General features: G+C 41.3%; 1 protein-coding gene across 1 annotated transcript; it reads right to left on the reverse strand.

Moving 5' to 3' along the window:
* Window positions 1–11: 11 nt before the first annotated feature.
* On the reverse strand, window positions 12–13,275 carry C12H16orf87 (chromosome 12 C16orf87 homolog). Its single transcript, XM_048958764.1, has 4 exons — window positions 13,039–13,275; window positions 8,989–9,085; window positions 6,952–7,134; window positions 12–563 (listed from the first exon to the last, which is right to left on the reverse strand). Exons 1-4 carry the CDS (start codon window positions 13,102–13,104, stop codon window positions 445–447), a joined length of 465 nt encoding a protein of 154 aa, XP_048814721.1. The 5' UTR covers window positions 13,105–13,275; the 3' UTR covers window positions 12–444.
* Between the last annotated feature and the right edge of the window lie 6,539 nt (window positions 13,276–19,814).

A 19,814-nucleotide genomic window follows, 5' to 3' on the forward strand; every position in this document is an offset into this window, starting at 1 on the left:
TTCCAGCTCAATAAAATATTGCAATATCAATTTATTAAAAAGTTAAGTGAACTGTACATATGTAAACTGCAATACAGCCAAAAATCTGAAATATATGATTTTAAAGGAAAATCATTACTTTCTGAAAATATTTAAAATATTGCATTTCTGGCAGCAAATCTACAAGAAGTGCTCTAGCATGGGTGCAGTCTCTCTGAGCATTCGTCTAGTATTCGTCTTCAAGGCATAAAACACTTCTGCTTTCTGATTTCCATAGCACAATCTTGAGAACACTTCCTTTCTCACTTGCAGAGACAGAATGTGATTTCCAAAAACAGCAGCAGAATTTTAACAGGAAATACTACGGTCCTTATTGGCGCAGACAACACGCTTTCCGAGAGTCCATGACACCTTGGAAATATGCTAGTCATTCCGTATATAAATGCATCAGATTGTGCTTACAAGTTACAGAATAAGTCTTTGATTGATAATTTTTCTGTTTATTTCCGCCAAGGCCACTGAAAATACGAAGGCCTTTTCATCTGAAAGGTTAGCATACATGTCAACTTCTTTTTCTTGTTTCTCTGTAGAAGAAAAAAAAAGTCACTATTAGAAGCTTTTTCCATTATCTGAAGTTAAATTAACTACTATGTAACTTACAATATTCTAATGCCTACAGGAATTACAAAGAAGTTTGACAACTCCTGCTTGGGGAGGGACTGAGAGATAAGGAAGGGAGGGAGGCACACAAAGGTGCTAGCAGAGTCACAGAATTAGTCACCCAAAAGCATGACTGAATTTCTATTCTTTAATGACTAAGGAAGAATGAGTCACTAACATTAGATTGATTCCTGGCACAAAACTGAACTCAAGTGTTCCTCCAGGTTTACTGGGGTTTGGTTTCCTGGTGGTGATTTTGTTGGTTGGGTTGTTTTGCTGTGTTTGTTTTGCTTTTACAAAAACAGCCCCCATCCTAAAAAACAATGACATTTCACAATATCCTCATTAACTACAACATTTGTACCCTCATTTTACATCTGAGTAACGAAGACATGAACTACAGTGCCCAAGTCCAAACAGCACAAGGATCCCAATTTGCTACCACAATCATTTCTGAACTTTCTGTATTAGAGACTTTCAATTTTATCCCAGATATGGAACAACACTAAAACCTGAGTAAGCAAGGGAAAGCCCCTCAGCTTTCTCTGAAAACACTGTCTTGTTTCAGGGATGCAGACACATGACGGTAAGCAAGGGTGCTTGCTTAACTAACTTACTCCGTAGCACACGCCAAAACTCAGAACACTGCTTTCAAAAATACCACTTTTTCTAGATCATGCCTATTTATACTTAAGTTTAGCTAGCCACAGGTATCTTACAACTCAGAGAAAGCAAAAGAAAACAATAAAAAAAGTTTTGTCAGCATAAGACCAGCCTTGCAGACACAGAAGAGAGCAATACACACAAAATATAGTTCTAAAGATTGTTTTTACAGTATCATAGAATCATTTGAGTTCAAAAGGATCTTTAAAGGCCACGTAGTTCTACAGCTTGATGTTGAGAGCTCCATCCAGCCTGACTTTGGGTGTCTCCATGGATGAGGCTCCACCACCTCTCTGGGCAACCTGTGCCAGCACCTCACCACCTTTATTACAAAAAAGTTCTTCCTTACTGCCAATCTAAGTCTTCCTTCTTTTAGTTTGAAACCATTTCCCCTTGTCTTGTCACAGCAGACCCTGCTAAAGAGTCTGTCTTCTTCCTTCTTATAGCTCTTCTTTAGACAATGAAAGGCTGCCATCAGATGCCCTGGAGCCTTCTCATCTCAAGGCTGAACAGCCCCAACTCTCAGCCTATCTCAACAGTAAGGTGTTCCATCCCCTGGATCGTTTTTGTGACACTCCTCTGGATGCACTCCAACAAGTCTACACCTCTCCTGTACTGAGGACTCCAAATACAGAGATAGTGCTCCACATCAGGTCTCATCAGTACAGAGCAGAGGGGCAGGATCACCTCCCTTGACCCGCTAGCCACACTTCTTTTGATGCAGCCCAGGATACAGTTGACTTTCTGTGCACATTGTTGGCTTATGTTTGGCTTGCCATCCACCAGTACCCCCAAGTCCTTTTCAGAAGGGCAGTACTGTATCCTTATATTCCCCAGCTTTTACTGATAGCAGGGGTTGCCCCAACCCAGGTGTGAGTCCTTGCTTTTGGCTTTGTTGAACCTCATGAGGTTTCTTGGGCCCGCAGCTCGAGCCCATCTAGGTCCCCATGGATGGCATCCCATCCCTCAGGCACATCAACTTCACCACACAGCTTGGTGTCATTTGCAAATCTGCTGAGGGTGCACTCGATCCCATTGTCGATGTCATTGATGAAGATGTTAGAGAGCACCAGCCCAAGTACTGACTCCTGAGGGACAGCACTTGTCATTGATTCCACTCAGACATTCAGCCATTGACTACCACTCTCTGGTATGATCTCACAGCCAGTTCCTCATCCATTAAACAGTCCACCCATCAAATCCATATCTTATCAATTTGGAGAGAAGGATCTTATAAGAGACTGTGCCAAAGGCCTTACTAAAGTCCAGACAGATTACATCATTAGTTCTTTCCTTGTCTCCTAATGCAGTTACACCATCATAAAAAGCAGAAAGCTTGGTAAGACAGTACCTGCCCTTGATTAAGCCATGCTAGTCATCCCATATCACCTCCTTTTCTTCCATATGCCTTAGCATAGCTTCCAGGAGGATCTGCTCCATGATGTTCCCCAGCACTGAGGTGAAGCTGACAGGTCGGTAGCTCCCTGGGTCATCCTTTCTACCCTTCTTAAAATTGGATGTGACGCTGCCTTTTTTCCAGAGCCCTCACTTGACCACCATGATTTTGCAAACATCACTGAGCATGGCTTAGTAACTATGTCAGCCAATTCCTTTGGGATTCTGGGAATATATCTCAGCAGGACTCACAGACTTGTGGACATTTAGGCATTTAGATATTTTTGCAGTTGCAAACCTGATCTTTGACTGCAGTTTTCAACTCTGAAGCTCCACTTCTACTCCACATTCGACAGTGCCCCAGACTAATTTACAGTCAGAATACATCTGACAGTTCACCTGATCCCTTATCTCATTAACATACAGACACACACTCTTGACCACAGCACAATCCAGCATACTGCTTCACCTACACACCTAAACCAGTGATGGATACAAGAAATACAAAAAAATGCAATACAAGAAGAAATACAAGAAAATAATGGTGGCTTAATCAACAAGCTAACAGCTGTTCATCTCTGATCCAGATATATTAACAATGTTAATATATATAAAATATATATTATATATATATATAATATATATAATATATATATTATATATTTTTAAATATATATATTTATAAATATAAAAATGAGTTGTTCTCAGTACAGCCACTATGCACACACTACTCATTTCATATTAACCTTTCCCGTTTTCTTATCTAAAGGCTTCCCCTTTTCTTTTTTTCCCCCAGACTTCCTCATCCCAACAAACCCAGAATGTCAGAACACAGAAAAATTAAAAACATCCCCCCTCGCCCCATTTAATGTTAATAGATTTCAGACGACTTGGCCAAGCAGATTTCCCAAGATTTCCCTTCCTTCCTGCCCCTTCTGGTGTGCGAGCCAGTCCCGAGAAACTTCCACTTCAAAGAATCCATTGAAATCTTTATATCAAATGGTATTGGGGATTAACACGAGTTTGTAAGCTTTATGCATCAAGATCATTTCATTTTTCATCAGCAACTAGTGAAGCACTTGCATCTGGCTGACATTTTGTTATAAGCTATTCATAGGATACCATGGTTTCTACAGACAGCATCAAAACTTTCCACTTCACATTCCTATCTGAAAGTAGTTTTGACTCACTTCTCTATTATTAGCAAAAGACTGTCTTACAAAATCACAATACCATTTATGTAATACATTAAAAATATCAAGTCCTTTCCGTACAACAAAGAGGATACTTAGGTGAAAATACTCAGTCTTTCTAGAATCATTCCTAGATCTTATGCAATGTTCTGGACCTACGGACCTTTAAATTGTCCCCTGTGCATAAACCAAACGTGGACTCTGCTCCCTCATAAATTTTGCATGGATTCAAAATCCAAAGTGCTGAGATTCTAAGAATTCTTTCTATCCGAGACAGCACTACTTCAACCGTGCACCCTGAGTAAACAAACGCACAAATGATAGAATAACAAATTGCAGGGAAGGGAAAACTTTGTTCAAGCTATTTTACTACTTCAGCTGAAACAGTATCAGGGTACTGAAACATAAACATATCTGTAATAAGACTCACAGCTGATAAACAGCAAAGCTGTTATGTACATAAGAAGGCGGCCTGCAAACCAGCCCAGCTCTGCACTGCAGCCCCACATAGCAAAATCAGCTTATGCCACAACAGCAGCAAAATCAATAGCAGATTATTATGAAGTGTTTTTGTTTACAAAATATATTGCAGATCTTGACCAAAAAAAAAAAAAAACAAACACTGACAATCCTGACAAAAATCAGGCTTTTATTGAGGAGTTCTTATTTCCCAGGGTTATCACATCACTTTGAAACATGACAGAAGCATCTCCTTTGGGTCCCAGCCCTCTACCACATCCCCTCATTCTATGTCATCTTCCTCTCTTCCCCTCCCCTTCTTACTGAATCTAGAGGAAAAAGAGATTATTTTAAAAAGCCCTTTTGAATCCCCCATTCCTCTTAATTGATGCTTAATTCTGCAGCTCTAATGTGAACCAGTCAGGAAGGAAACAAAAGAACTGGCCGAAAGCGCAGACATAACAGGGGGAAAGCATACTACATATTAAAAGAGTATTAAGCAATCACAGAAGCAAAGCTACAGATGTCTTCAGGAAGGAAATTTTCACAGCTGGGTGGTCTTCAGACAGACAAAATATCTGCCTGCTATTCTAATTTAGGTGTTCTCTGTCCACCCGAAAGGTAATGCAGAAGCCTAACCAAATACCTACAAACTTACGAGCAGTGGCTTTTTTTTCCAGTTTTGAATTTTTTATTTTTATTTTTATTTCTTTGTTGGTTTTTTTTGGCAGAAAAAAAGAGAAAAGGAACACAGTCACTGGTGGCAATCAAGCCGTACCCAAAATGTCCCACCAATATATAATCAAAGGAAATAAAGTACTCAATAGCTAATTCAAGATAATCCAGAGCCAGCTTCCAAAGAATCAAATAATGATTTGGGCTGCAGGGGACTCTCAAAGGTTATCTGTCCAATCCCTCTTGCCATAGGCAGGGACATCTTTCACAAGGTTAACACTGCTCGAAGTCCTACCCAAGCCGACATCAAACGCTCTCAGTGCGCTGATACTTGAGCAGGTCACACAAAAATCACCTCAACTGGAGCAGAAGAATTACAGTTGCTTAGTATGCTTCCACATAAAAAAACACTATCAAGCAGCAAGACCAGAAAAGAAAGAATATTTTTTAAATTTCCACGAATTACTCCCCACATAACAGTTCAGCCAATTTTATAAACCACAAAAATGGAAATTTCAGTGTTAATTTGTTTTAGAGAAATCTCTTATGTTATGAGGAGTGCTCTGCCAAATTCATTTTTATAGACATTGCAGCCGATTATTGACTATTTTTTTTTACTTGTACGTTAACCAGAAGTAGGAAAGATCATATGCCCACTTATTCCTAGCCAATTAAGTGTGTTGTACTAGGGATGAGCTAATGTATTTCAAGGAGGCACAGACTCAAGCTCTGCTGCTGCTTCTTCTTTGACCTCTTCTGCAGAGCTGGTGCAGTAGTCACAGCTCCATTAAAGATCAAGTAGATGAAGGCAATCTTCTTAAGTGACACGTGACAATAACAACAAAAACCCCACACATGCATGCATCTGCATTCTTACATAAAGGCCTCACTACATCTATATTTCTCATTTTCCATCTCAGAGCACTGGTATATTCTCACACACTCCACAGTATGCAGCAAGAGGTCAAAAATATTTGGCCTAGTTTTCTAGATATTCCTCATGCTTTCAAATTATTGCTTTTAAGACACTACAAAACATGCATGCAGAATGGATTTCCTCTTTTGATTGCTTAGATTGCTTTCCTCTCTTTCATGGGATATGAAAAAAACAACTTACTCTCAGAAGGCAACTCAAAAAGCTTGCAGAATTTTCAAACCAAAGCTGTGCATGAATTGGACTCTCGGAAAAGTGTCTAGAAATGATCCAACAGGTGCATGTAGACAGAGTTCAGTTCAGATCAATAATAAATAGGGAAGCTTCAAATTCTGTGAAGGTGCAGACATCAGCAAGCCACAAGCAACAACAATAGCAAATGTAATACCAACAGGTTCAAAGATGGAAGTCTTAAGTGATAGTCACATGCTTGAAGGACTCCAGAATCACTCCAGTGCACGTAGAAGTCTCTTGTATAAAGATTAAAAACAGTGGGCATCTTAATAAGTAAGGAGACATTCTTTCCTGGGAGATATTATGTAAAAACCTGGAATCAAGTCACTGCAATGACTTTAACACGCCCTTTCTGCTTTGGGCTCCCTAAAGAGCCTCAAGTTTTGTTTTGCTTTTTTTTTTAAGCAATGTTGTCACCTCATCACTCTGACAACAGCGACCATCTTGTTTGTTCTTGTCATCTAGAATAGTGGATCACAAAAAAAAACAAAAAAAACACTAAGCATTACAGTTCAGGGCTTTCAATCTACATGATAAAACTGGGTATGGTGACTAAAAAATACTGATTTAATTACTAGGAATTCCTTCCAATCAAGCACCAAAACTTCATAAAACCAAATTCCCTTCCTCATATTACATGTGGTACTGACCGACCTAGCCCAGTTACTCTAAAGAATGCTATAGAAGTTTATTAATAGTAATGGTAAAAAAAATCTCAACAGAAACAGAACCCAGTGAATACTTCTCCAGTTCTCATACCTCTTTCTTCCTCGTGCTTTTTGGCTGAGGCACTCTTAGGTCTTCCTCTTCCTCGTCTGCTATGATCTGAATGGCTGTTAGACCTCGATCTCTTTCGGTTTTCTAAGTCTTTATTTACCGCAGAATTTATCTTCTCTCGTTTAACTCTCTCTGTCCGTCTCCTCTTGGCCTCACTCTTGTTTTCTGTGCAAATGAATAGAGATGATGTGATCTGCAATAGTCCTCATCTTTGCTCAGAACTTACTCTCAGCACTCACCCATCCAACTTTTTTTCCTTTACTTCTCCTCACAACAGTCACAGGTCTAATTCATGACATCCATGCAGAAATTAAGGTGTCAGATGCAAAATTACACTATACTTCTTGATTACATGGATTGAGCTTTTAATTCATTCAAATATAAAAAACATTTGGTAACATATGACATTCACTAGAACACCAGTTCTTAGCTTCCCATTACAAGATGTGGGAAAAAAACTCTCCAGAACACAGTCATCAAGACACTACATACATTTTCATTATTGAAGAATAAGTTAAAAATGTATGATTTATCACATAGCTGACCTATAGTAAAGTACTTCTGATACAAATACTGAAATTGTTCCCACTGCTCAGACAAGAGATACTGATTCAAGGATGCTATCGTTATATGTCATTACTCAGCCACCAAACCCCCACCATCACTCCCCCACCAACCTCAGCCTAAGACCAAGTCTCATTTCACTTGATGCTGAACAGGTGTATCACCTTCCTACACATCAGAGGGCATTTACATGCGTTTCACTGAAAAGTTAAGTACAGATTAGTGAGCTTGAGTAGTGAAAATAGTACGCAACCACCACAAGCTATTCAATGCAAACTAGTTGAACATTTGCAAGGCTGCAGCTCCATTTTGCAGTAACTACATGGTAAAAAAAGTTGCAGTTCCATTTACGAGGAAAATCTTCCTGGGGAATCAACTTCCTTCTGATTCTATCACCTCATTTACATAGACAGGCTACTTACAGACTGGACAGCACATTAACCTGTCATTGATCTTAATTCAAAAGCTGTATTTCACACATGCAAAGCTGAATTATGCAGGAGTTTTGCTCTATCAAACTATGGCCATCAACTTAATTTGGTAACTTGTATTTAAAACAACTGGGGAGCGGGAGAGAAAAATCATCAGCCCTTCCAGACAATAGCACAGATTGCATTACCTGTTCCATACTGTAATCTAGCATATAATCATATAATTCCTACTAGCTTTTGAACTACAAGGGCCCTTCAGAATATCAATACAAAAATACCAAGTTCTTAGGTTCAGTTTTGTAGACTTCTTGGATAATTTAGAAAAAAAAGTATACATCAATATTAAAAACAAAATTCCTCAACAGGTGTTTGATCTCACTAATTCCTACTAGACTTGAAGAAGTGATAAAAATTGGACACAAGGAGAATGTTAATCATGATAGAATGCATACTCAACCAATGTTTCAGCATGCACTTCAAAAACAAAAGAAATTGGATTGGACACAAAATGGACTTTTAAGATTTAACCATGCAGAAAGAAGCAAGATGTACCTGGTTTTAAATTAGACATGTCACCACATTTATGCAGTGCCATTCTAGTGCTCGTGAGTAAGCAAAACCCAGTGTAACTTAAAGAAAAAACAGTTACTTTCAGAAACCCCAGCTTCAATCAGCATGCACTCTGAAATCGGATCCCTTTGACGTATGCAGACGTTTATTTTCAAAACATTAACAGAAAGCTTTCTGTAAGGGATTGTTTTGCATAGTGACTAATGTGAGCAGCTAAGTGTACACAGAATAAATGCCAATACTGCAAGTATAAAGGATGTAAAACCAAAACCACCACATTTTCCCCATTAAAACTGAAGAAAAACTACTACATTAAGATTACTGTGCACAAATTCAAAGGAAAGTGAACTGACAGCAGCCAGTTTGCATAGAGGCACAAAACACTGCTCTTTGCTTCCAAGAAATAAAGCACAAGAGCTATTATTACATTCTTCCATATCTTTGTAAGTATTACCTGTAATGGGTGGCGATCTCTCTGCACGTTTAGCATGTAAGAGTTTTCGACTAATAAATATGTAGCCACAGGGACATGATTTACATGCAACAGGAACCTGAGAGAGCAAAAGAAAAGTATTTCAGAACATTTTGAATTATGACCAAATTCCTATGTATGATGAAAAAAAACCCCACACAACAGTACCTTGCATTCCATCCCCACAGAGCTACCTCTTCATATTTAGTTTTTACTGAAAAACTACAGTCTAGACCATCAAATATTATATTTGAAAGTAGTCAAACCAGGTTCTGCTGTTAATCACCCACTAAGCCTTCTCTTCATGCAGTTGTCATGCAGAAAACAAGCACAGAACACAACACTGCCATGTGTTGTACAATGAGCCCTTTTCCCCAAGCTGGCAGGAAGGGGTGAGGAAAAGTGAGGGCATCAAACCAGGGATGAATTAGAATAGAAGCACGTTTTCTTTTGGAGCTCACAATTATCCCCAGCCATAGCAGTAAGCCACTCCCAGCATTCCTTCCCTCACTTATTAAACAAAAACAAAATACGGGGAGGGGGGGAAGGGGAAAGAAAGCATAAGTTAAAATCATCAGTGCATTTAGAACACATCCACCCTCAGAAACAATCAAAACCAACCCCTTCATCAGCACAGCAGCTTAGCATGAGAGGCACAACAGAGCCTGAAGTGAAACACACGCGTTCCTACCACACTTCCACAGGGCTGCCGACAAGGCCGGGGAGCTTCAGAAGGACCAGTTAACCCAAAACACACGTAACTTGCCACAGCTCGCCCAAAGCTGGCTGCAGACAGAGCCTGAGAGGCCACAGAGCTTCCCTCAGCCAGCAGAGCTGCCCAGAGCAGCACACTGCCACAGGCAATTTGAACCAAGGTGCAAGAATTTGGAAATGCTGTGCTTACAAGAAATATGACCAAAATTTACTCTGAACAATTTAAAAAGGCAATGCTGATAAACGACATCATTTGTTATTTGTCATCTTCACCTAAAGCCAAGGTCTTTCAAGATGTTTTAAAATAGTACAGAATACCCCATCTAACCTTGATTAGGTTTAAGGCTGAAAACGCAAATTAAAGCAACCATAAAAAAAAAATTTGGAATAGACTTAAATAACACCATTAAAAACAAACCACATTGAAGCAGGAGAGTGGGAAAAAGAAGCAGGAGGTAACTTCCCAAGTTAAGACAGGCCTCTACAAGTTTGCCAGCATTCACTGAAACTGCAAGGAGTACAGACTGACCACCGTCTGCTGAATTTTACCAGACATGCATACGAAGGTTTCCAGTATTCAACTGGCTAAGACACAAATGTGAAAGCAGTGCATTAATTTTAAAGAGGAACTTGTTAGTCAGAATAAATAAGCATTCTGCTTCCTTCAGCACATCTCAACTCCTGAACATCATCTCAGGATGAGTGACTGAGTGAGTTGATGCAGCCCAGGTAACTACAGACATGGTTACTCCCTTTAATGGGAACACTGACATTAAAAACAATCTAATCAAGCTTTACTTAACCCTAAAATCAAAGTTAGCAGGCTTATGTGCGCTCTTATCCCACTGTTCACGTCTCGAGAGTATAGAAACACTACTCAGCAGACACTTCATCTGCATTGTTCAGGTTTGTTTACATTATGAACCCACATTTGAACACCTGGATCACTCCAATAATTACCTCCCTTGGCGCTGCCAAAATTATAAATAAATAAATCACCGCTGGTGGAGGACAACCAATAGGAACTAGAGGAAACACAATGTTTTTTTCCCAATTAACTTCATAGTGTTTGACAGAGCAATATTGTTATAGGTTAGGCATGTAGGTGGGACTAATGTTTGGGGACAGGAGCACGTGGGAAGGGGCTTATTCACCCAAGGCTCTCAATTATCCTCTGAAAATTACTTACTACACAAACCATCCCCCAGCAATCACTGAGGCAGCACAGTCCTGCAAATGCTATTTGAGTCTGTTCAATGTTTTTCTAACCAAAACAAATTGAGTTTCTCATACAAGAAAGATCACTCAAAGGTAAATTAAGGTTAATTATTTCCAATAAATGACCGCAAGGATTTCAGGCTCCCTCGTTTACTGGGGCTGTGAAAATACAATCAAAACTCTGTAACAGAAAAAGCAACACAATAAAAACCAAAGATACTAAATGGCAATTACATATCATCTAAACGTCAGGAAAAAAAAAAAAGTTTAAAAGCCTAAGAAACATTACTCAGCATTATACTGTAATATCTGTGGCTGTCTAAGTGTTTCCCCATATATCACTTGTAACACACAAAGCCCTTGTTTATGCAAGAAATGCTGGTACAAGACATGGCCACCAAGGGGCCTTCCCACCATGCAGAGGGCCGATGAGCTGCGCTGGGGCAAAGCACCTCGCTTCCAAGAGAAGCTTTAAAGATCCAGGCATTGTGAGGCAAGGTTTTAGCTTCTGGTCTTGGAAAGCAAGGCCTGATGAGTAATTCTTGTGCCAGGCCAAGACGCACATAATTCCCTGCCAGCCATGGAAGACCTGTTAATAACATGTCTGTGCTCACACGCACATCATCTGATTTAGTTCTAAGGAGCGGAACAAAGTTCCAGCATCAGCTTTAAAAGTCTGTAATATTATTTGCCCTTCCTAGTATTGATAGTTTGTCATTTACATTAAATTAAATGAACAAAACAAAAAACACCTATCTCATACTCAACTTCTCACTCATTTCCATTTCTTCTTTCACCGACCTAATATCAGAACTTGGCACATAGCTTCCTTTTCTCAGAAACAGCACTGCAGTGACGTACTCAACATGTGAGCAGCTGCAGTGGTTCATGCATTGCTTAAAACATGAAAGGGTGCCCCACGCAGCGTAACGCCTGCAGCTGCTCCGGGATGCAAAGGAACATTACAGAAACCATGCAAGTCAGAACAAGTGATTTTTTCAGAATTTGTTCAGCAAGCAGTGTGAGAGCTTTTTGTTTTAGGTTTTAACTGAAAATGGGATACCGGTCATGTTCCAGGATCAAACAGAAATGTGTTTCCCATAATTACATGGGAAAGCCTTCTCCCCTACCCGAGCCCCACGGCAGCCTTCTGCAGCGCTGTGCTATTGTTCCAGCACGGCTGAAATGAGCCGGCCTGCTTTTATGAGTAACATCATCACCAGTAGGAAGTGGACGTGAAGGCAAACATGTAATATGCCAACAGCCCAACTGCTGCTCACGCTGAAGCACAATAATTGCACTTTGTATGCTGAGCACAACTGCGGTGGGAGCAAACAACACTGCACACACGTTGGGACCACACGGGAGGAATTACAGCAAAGCTCCCAGTTTTGCTCCTTCTAAACTGCTCCATGAGAAAGCAGCACAGTGAGCGATCCTGACCGGCCCCAGGCACGCGAGTCATGCTGGGGACGGGCTGCACTGTATAAATTACAAAGTTAATTGTATTTTGATATATTTTGTCGTTACTAAACAATACCAATGCCTAAGCAACGCTGCATGTCACAGAATCCTTTGGCATAAGCTAACTATCACAGCAAGAGAAGCACGGTACACACAACCGGCGACTGCAAAGGCAACAACTCCGTGCTTCATACAAACGCTGCTATAAACGGTGCAGATCTTCCTCCTTTCTGAAAACCAAGCAGCTCAGCCAGCAGCTTCTGGCGTTACCGTCACAAACGCGTATTCTACAGCACGTACATCGAGAGACAGCCACAGGCGAGAGGAGCTGACAGAAAACAGGAAGAGCGGCGGGGCTCAGCGGGAAGCCCCTGCACGGGCAGCGGCCGCGCTGCACGCCGAGGCGCGGGGCCGGAGGCACCGAAGCGGCATCGAAGCCCCGCATACCCGCGGCTCGCCCCGCTCTCAGCCACAGCCCCAGCGGCAGGGCTGCCGTGCCAGCCAGGCGGCGGCGAGCGCCGAGTACACGGGCACTGAGGGCAAAGCGGCCGGGCGCCAGGCGTGGGACGGCTGACAGGACGGGACGGGACAGGACAGGGCGGCTCCCGCGCCGCGCCGCGCCACGCCCCGCCTCACCTGCTGGTCGCACTCCGGGCACGACTTGGTGGCCATCTTCACTTTCTTGGCCCTGCTCGACGACATGCTCGCTACTGATGCTGCTCTGCTGCTGCCGCCGGAGCGCCGCCGCCCCGCCCCTCGGCGGCCGAGGAGGGCGGGAGGAGAGGAAGGCGGGGGCGCGGCGCGGGCCGGGAGCGCGCACCAACGGCAGCGAGCGCGGCCTCCCCGGGGCCTGGCCCGGCCCGGCGCCCACAAAGGAGCCGCTCCACCTCCCCGACGCCGCCGTTGAAGCCCGGCCCACCCGGCGGCAACCGAGGCGGGGCGCGTGCGCGAGGAGCCGTCCACACCCCCGGATTGGCTGTGTGCACATGGGGGCGCGGGTCCGCTTAACGGCCCCGGATCGGCGCGGCTCGGCTGTGGAGGGCAGGAGCGGCTGCTCGGGAGCTCAGCGACGGGCGCGAGAGCCGATCTCCAGAGCCGCCCACCGGCAGCGGGGCTCGGCGCTGCGGCCTCCCGCCTCAGCTGTTCGCTCGCGCCTGTGAGGCTCGCCGTGCTCGCAGTGGTGCGTCCTTATAGGAGCGTGGATCTTCTGTCACTCCCGCCAGCAATTATTAATAGCGTAACCTAACCTAGCTGCGCTTTTACATTTCTTACACATTTTTAAAGAAAAATAGCAGTTTGAAATACTTCCACTGCAAAAAGTTAGAGCTGTGCAACAGTGTGTGAATGTTTTGTATTTGCGTGCAAAGCTTACATCTTAAAGAGGAAAGTGAGAATGACAGTGCCTCTATTAAGAGTTTGGCTTTCTCTTTTTTTAATTATACTTGTTCATTTACTACAAGATGTCTACAGGAGAAAAATGCACCTAAGCCTTGACAGCAAATTCTTTTTTTGAAGATCTCTGTTTAAAACAGCCCCGAGTGTAGCTGCCAGCAAATATTAAAGACCTGCACTGGGCCTGTGACACGTCTGCAGGGCAGCAATGGGAGCATCTGCGAGGCTGGCACTGGGCCCGCTGTAACAGAATCTGATTTGGTTGCTTTGAGTTGGGCTTGGCTTTTGCACCTCCACACAGAGGAAAAACACTGGAGGAGAGGTGTTCTTAATCAGGCTTCTCTCTGCGTTTTTCTTTTAAGGAAATTCACCTAACTGCAATTCAGAGAATGCTTTTTAAAGGTTAATTTTATCGCTGTCTACTACCTCATCACTGAGTTATTTTGAGGCATTTGGTCAGCTCTTGGTAAACAGGAATCCACAGAGAGAGTATTTATTCATCAGCTAGCACAGCCCAAATCACTTTGCCCTGCTTGTGAAATGAAAAAATACCTCTTCCTTCAGGCAGAAGACCAGCACTCCTCCTAACTCCTCACAGAGTAAAGCTACAGCTGAAGGCCTTGGTGAATGCTCTACCCTTCCCACGGTTTGCTGATCATCCCTACAGACCAGATAATGGTCTCCCAGTTGCCAAGCAATGTTGTCTGGAGCCTCGCTCTTGCTTGATTTATTCAGCTCAGCTGTTGACGCTGCTTTATGGTTCTGTGAAACCAGAAAATGGAGTTCCAGATTCATAAAAGCCCACACATACTCTACATCAGCAATGTGCTTTTATTACAGGTTTCTAAGCAACATTATTGCTGTGTGTAACATAAACACAGTAAAAAATGAAATGTCCTCTAATCAGCACAGAGAACAACCAATTTCATCTATCTATACTAAGGAAAATCAGAATATTTAGGAGATAACATAGGGAAGTTACATAACATCATAACAGTAAGGAGGTGCATTCCCACCTTAAGCATTGGAAATGTGATTCCTTTCAGTAATCCTGACAGTTAACCTTCTCACATGACAAAGTTCACAGGTAACAATTTTAGGGTAAAAAAAAGTTCTTATTTAAATTTGAAAAAAGAAATCTTTTTAATTTCATGCTAACCATGACCCAAGGAGTAGAGATGTCTCAGTCAGCCGTTTGAAGAGGAAGGTTGCAGTTCCAGGTCCAAGCACAATCACTTACAATCATTTACCCACTTCTGTTATTGACAGTTTATCTCTGTAATTATCAGGGCAGCTCCCCAAAGAGAGCTCCTAGCCAAAACAGCAATACAGCTCTGGTCCTATGCTGTTCTTCACATGCAAAACAAGGAAAATGGAGGGTTAAAATCACCAGTAAACTGTTTAAGGTCCACTTTCCCACTTTTTCCATACTCCTACTCCCTTTCTTTAGCAACCGCTCTGAAGAAGGAAAAGCCATCTCAAAACATCCTACTGGAGAGGGGCATACCTTGCGTTGGAAAGGGACTCCATGAAGCCACCACGAGCCACCTAAATGCATTAGATTATGATCCATATTTGTACAACATACTGTACTTACTGTATTGGATTTCATATTTTTATATAAATAGATCTTTATATATTCATTCATATATGTAAATGAAATAAAGACACTAAAAATATATACTCCAGTAATAGACCAACTGTACTGTTTCTTTGTTGTTGTTCTGCATTCTTCTTAAAAGAATTGATTACCTGTAGAACTGCTACAAGTTTTAAATCACCAGAAGGCTCTGTTTGATACGTGGTTTTCTACTTGTTTTCCACCAGAAGTCCTACATGCCACATTTGGTTCCAGCAGAAGCTTTCACATTGTTGCAGCACAGATTTTTTTTACTTTGGTTGATAAAACAAATGCTGACAGATCTAACAGGTCTCAACTGCATTATATTTTATATTAAAGACAATAACATAATTATTGTTTATAGAGTGTTTTGAAATTAAACTGCTCGCATAAAGTAAAAGAGAGAAGACGCTTGTTAAACTGTTCTGCAACCAGGATTTACACCACAGGAACAAAGAGCAGTTAGACTTCAGGTGTAATGCTCAGTTCATGTTATGAAAGCAGTGCTGGAATGGATGAGTGCTATGAATTGCAGGCAAACAAAAATCCATTCATAATACATAGTACATATGGTAAAAATGTATCTAGAAGAGTTTTAAAGTCCTAAATATTAAAAGTAGTTCAACACTAATGTCTGAACTCTGATTATCATCTCTCCACACAAATATGCTCAGGGTAGTTTTCTACATGCTGCATTTTAAATCACAATGAACATATCTAAGTATTAACTTTATCTCTCATAGATAAATGTAAGATATACAGTGTACAGTTTTGTTCAATCTAGTTTTCCCAATTCTCAGCCCAGTGTCTCCTTCCTGCATACATACCATCCTTATTGGAATCTCATATGCACAGTCCTCTTCCTGCAGACACCTACCACAGTAGGTGTTCTCAGACAGCAGTGTGCTACTACAGTAACATTGCCACTGTCACAATCTGTCACGATCTAAACAATAGGAAAAGTGCTGGACTTCTGCTACGTCATTTCCCAGAATTAAATTACATTTATGCCCTAGAAAGTCCCCTAAAGATTCTCAGTTTGCCATGCCACTCCATCCTTACTAACAATTATTGTATGATGAATAAATAGCCAAACATTTCGTCACGTGCAGAATGCTTTCCTAGAACAGTACCACCTATTGATTTGTTTCCACCCCTCCTCCTTGAGTCTCATTCCTAACAGCTCATGTCGGCGCTCTGTGGCCTCTCTGTTCTCCCACTCTTTCTCTCATTCTCAGCATTCATGCCTATGGACTCCACAGCCATTTGTTGCTTCAAGTCCAGCTCCCACACAGAGTGTGAGAAGATATTCTGCACTTGTGAGCATCCATCCCTGTGTTATGGCTTCTGCTGTGTGCAGAGCAACTGAATTGGCTAACTTGCCATGTTCCTTTTCTCGTCAGTATTTAAATGATCTCTCAGAGGGTGAGTTTTGTTTACCTTCTCGCTGTGTGTACTGCTTTCAGCCTACATCGATCTGCTGCCAGCAGAGGTCTTTCTCCACAGATACACAAAGACAAGTTTATATTTTCTATAAACCGTGAGCGTTGCCAAAAACACAGTTGCGTTTCATATAGGCAAAACATCCAGATTTGTTGTTGGATTGAGATTAAATCATGCAATGAGAACCTGGAAAATATTTCAGGATTTTGTTTTTCATTTTAACTGAGAAGTTTCAGGCACAGCAAAACATACAAAAATATTTTGGAAGGCCCTTAACAGCAGGGGGCTCTGCAGTGTGTGTGACAGTGTCCAGGAAAGGAGTTAATGAATATACAAGAGAACTAACACAGTCCTATTACAGTATCCTTCCTTTCTTTTTAGAGCAAATAAAATAGCAACAGCTGTTCAAATACTTTAACAAAAATAAAAATTCTTTCCTTATTGAACACAAGCAAGATAGCACTCACTGCTAGACTCCTGATTTTTAAGATTCATCATACAGACATCTGTTAAAGGTTGGGCCTGATGATCTTCCAAAGTCCTTTCCAACCTGTGCTGGTCTGTGATTCTATTCTATTTTTCTGGGTATTCTAATTTATTAACACAAGAGTTTTGAGTTCTGAATGTCAAAAATTACTACTATGTCAAAACTACTCTTGTATCCCTCTAGAGGTTTAACACAGCACTGAGAAAAAGCAACAAATATTTTTTTTAAGAGTACAGATGCCTCACCTCTATGTCAGTAACAGTAGTACTTTGCAAGACAGAGCCTCACTTAGAACATATTTTACACTAATTTAAAAGAGGAAATAATAAAGCTATGCCATTTATGTATTTGATGAAAAGCTACACATGAAGTTCTGCGTCCTTGATGGTTTCTTGTCTATGTGGTTGCCACATGCAGTCTGGCTGATCTGAATTATGGGAGGCCTTAGGATTCTCTCCTTCACTGGGATGCCTACCATATGGGGCTCTTACACACTGCAGTATTTTGGTGTGCAGCTCCAATTTGACAAGCACAAAATCCACAAGAAGTCCATACTCTTACTGTGCTTCCTTTGGAACTCAAAAGAAACATTTACATTTCTAGCTCATAGTCCCTGGCTGTTAAAGACCCTCTGAAATACTCAAATAGTTTTTGGTGTTTTGTGTATCTGAACCTTCTCAGTTAAGGTGGAAAAAAAACCAACCCAGAAGCAGACTCAAGGTCATGGTTTCATGAATTTCCATCACAGGTGTGCAAAATTACTCAGTTCACACATTATTTAGAACAGTTTGGTTTCAACAAAATCATGCAAGCAGTTTTATTTTAAATGTTTTGTATATAAAGCGTCCTATTCAAAATAGAATTTCATTATTTTCATAGAGTACCTTTTCAATTATTACAAAGAAAATTTTATAAAGTGTTTCATGTTTCCTTTTGGGTTTGTTCTTTGGGTTGGAGATTGGACTTTATTTTTGCTTATCATAAGAGAATGAGAGGCAGTAAACATTAAGATACAAAGTCACTGAACTGGCACTTTTTCCACTGACTGCACAGAGTTCTGGGCAAGATCTCGATGGTTTCTGTTCAGCTGGTAGAACACTCAGAACGGTAATTTCTCTGAAGATGCTCATTATATTCTGAACTACCACCATCAGCAGTATTCCAGAGGAAACGGTCCTCTTCATTCTCATACTTGTACGACACAGAACACGAGAACAGCTTGTCTTTCTGCCTAAAAAAATCCAAAGGTTTTGCAACATGTTTTTTGTTTACTTGATGTCTCATCAAAATCAAATGTCATTCAAATATTAATTATTCCTTACATATAGTTAACCACTTTGCCATTTTAAGAGTAGTTTTCTATCCAGTGCATTTATTTAAATGAAACAGCGTAAGAAAAACAAACATCCAGCCACCACATCATTATTATAATCATGTGGTTTAAACCATGCACTCATTCGTGATAAGCAGCTTGCTGAAGGTCTGTCATCATGAAAACATGTGACAGCAGCTGTTGGTCTGTTTATCAAGGCTTTTCTCCAACTCTGTATCTAGCTTTCCATGTATTTAAACATTTGCTGTTGTTCCATATCTCCAAGTACTCAATAGCATTGTGAAATTCACTTTAGCTTCTCATGTCTGCGAGAAAACCAAACATGGTCTTTCTTTACAACTAAGGATGTAACAAGCCATTGAGGATCAAAGAACTACACTTGGTAAGCAGTATGCGCCACCTTCATTGTCTAGTTTATGAAACTTGCATTCATATAGTTTGTACCAGCTGCATAAGCTGCCCAATGACTGTGCCTATCAACCATCTCAGGCCAACGTGCAAAAGCCACGGCTCCTCCACAGGGTGTAGCAGCAGCCTGTGACTATGCCTGCTATCTGCCCTTCAACTCCAGGGGCAAGGGGTGAGAGAAAGGAAGATTTCCATAAGCGAATACAAGAAGACACTTCATCCTTAATAGGTCATTGCACAACTGTGTTACAAACATTCATTAACTAATTTCACAGTACCTTTGCTCACAAGTTAAGCTTTCTTTTCCTCATTGCGTGGGTAGGAATGCTAAGCCTCAGTAAGTCAAAGTGGCATGTACAAACGCAGTCATACCAACTCAAGGGTCACCTTTCCTGAAGTCACTGTGAGTTTTGCTGTTAACATAAAAGATAAGAAGATAGAATCATAGAATCACAGAATGGTTTGGGTTGGAAAGGACCTTTAAGATCATCATAAGTTCCAAATACCTGTTATGGGCAGGACACCTCCCTCTAGACCAGGCTGCTCAAAGCCCCATCCAGCCCGGCCTTGGATGCCTCCAGGTGAGAGCATCCACAGCCTCTCCGGGCAACCTGTCCCAGTGTCTCACCACTCTCACAGTAAAGAATTTCTTCCTAATACCTGGCCTTAATCTATCCTTGTCTAAATCTACCCTCTATCTAGTCTAAATCTAACTTACTTCTAATGAT

The sequence above is a fragment of the Lagopus muta genome, chromosome 12, assembly GCF_023343835.1.
Source record: "Lagopus muta isolate bLagMut1 chromosome 12, bLagMut1 primary, whole genome shotgun sequence".
NCBI classification, from domain to species: Eukaryota; Metazoa; Chordata; class Aves; order Galliformes; family Phasianidae; genus Lagopus; species Lagopus muta.

Bases quoted from the DNA above. Each gene is read 5' to 3' on its own strand.
- C12H16orf87 (XM_048958764.1), bottom strand. From the start codon at position 13,104: ATGTCGTCGAGCAGGGCCAAGAAAGTGAAGATGGCCACCAAGTCGTGC. The intron at 9,086-13,038 runs GTGAGGCGGGGC...TTGCTCTCTCAG, and splicing joins GCCCGGAGTGCGACCAGCAG to GTTCCTGTTGCATGTAAATC. The intron at 7,135-8,988 runs GTAATACTTACA...TCATTTGCACAG, and splicing joins GAGATCGCCACCCATTACAG to AAAACAAGAGTGAGGCCAAG.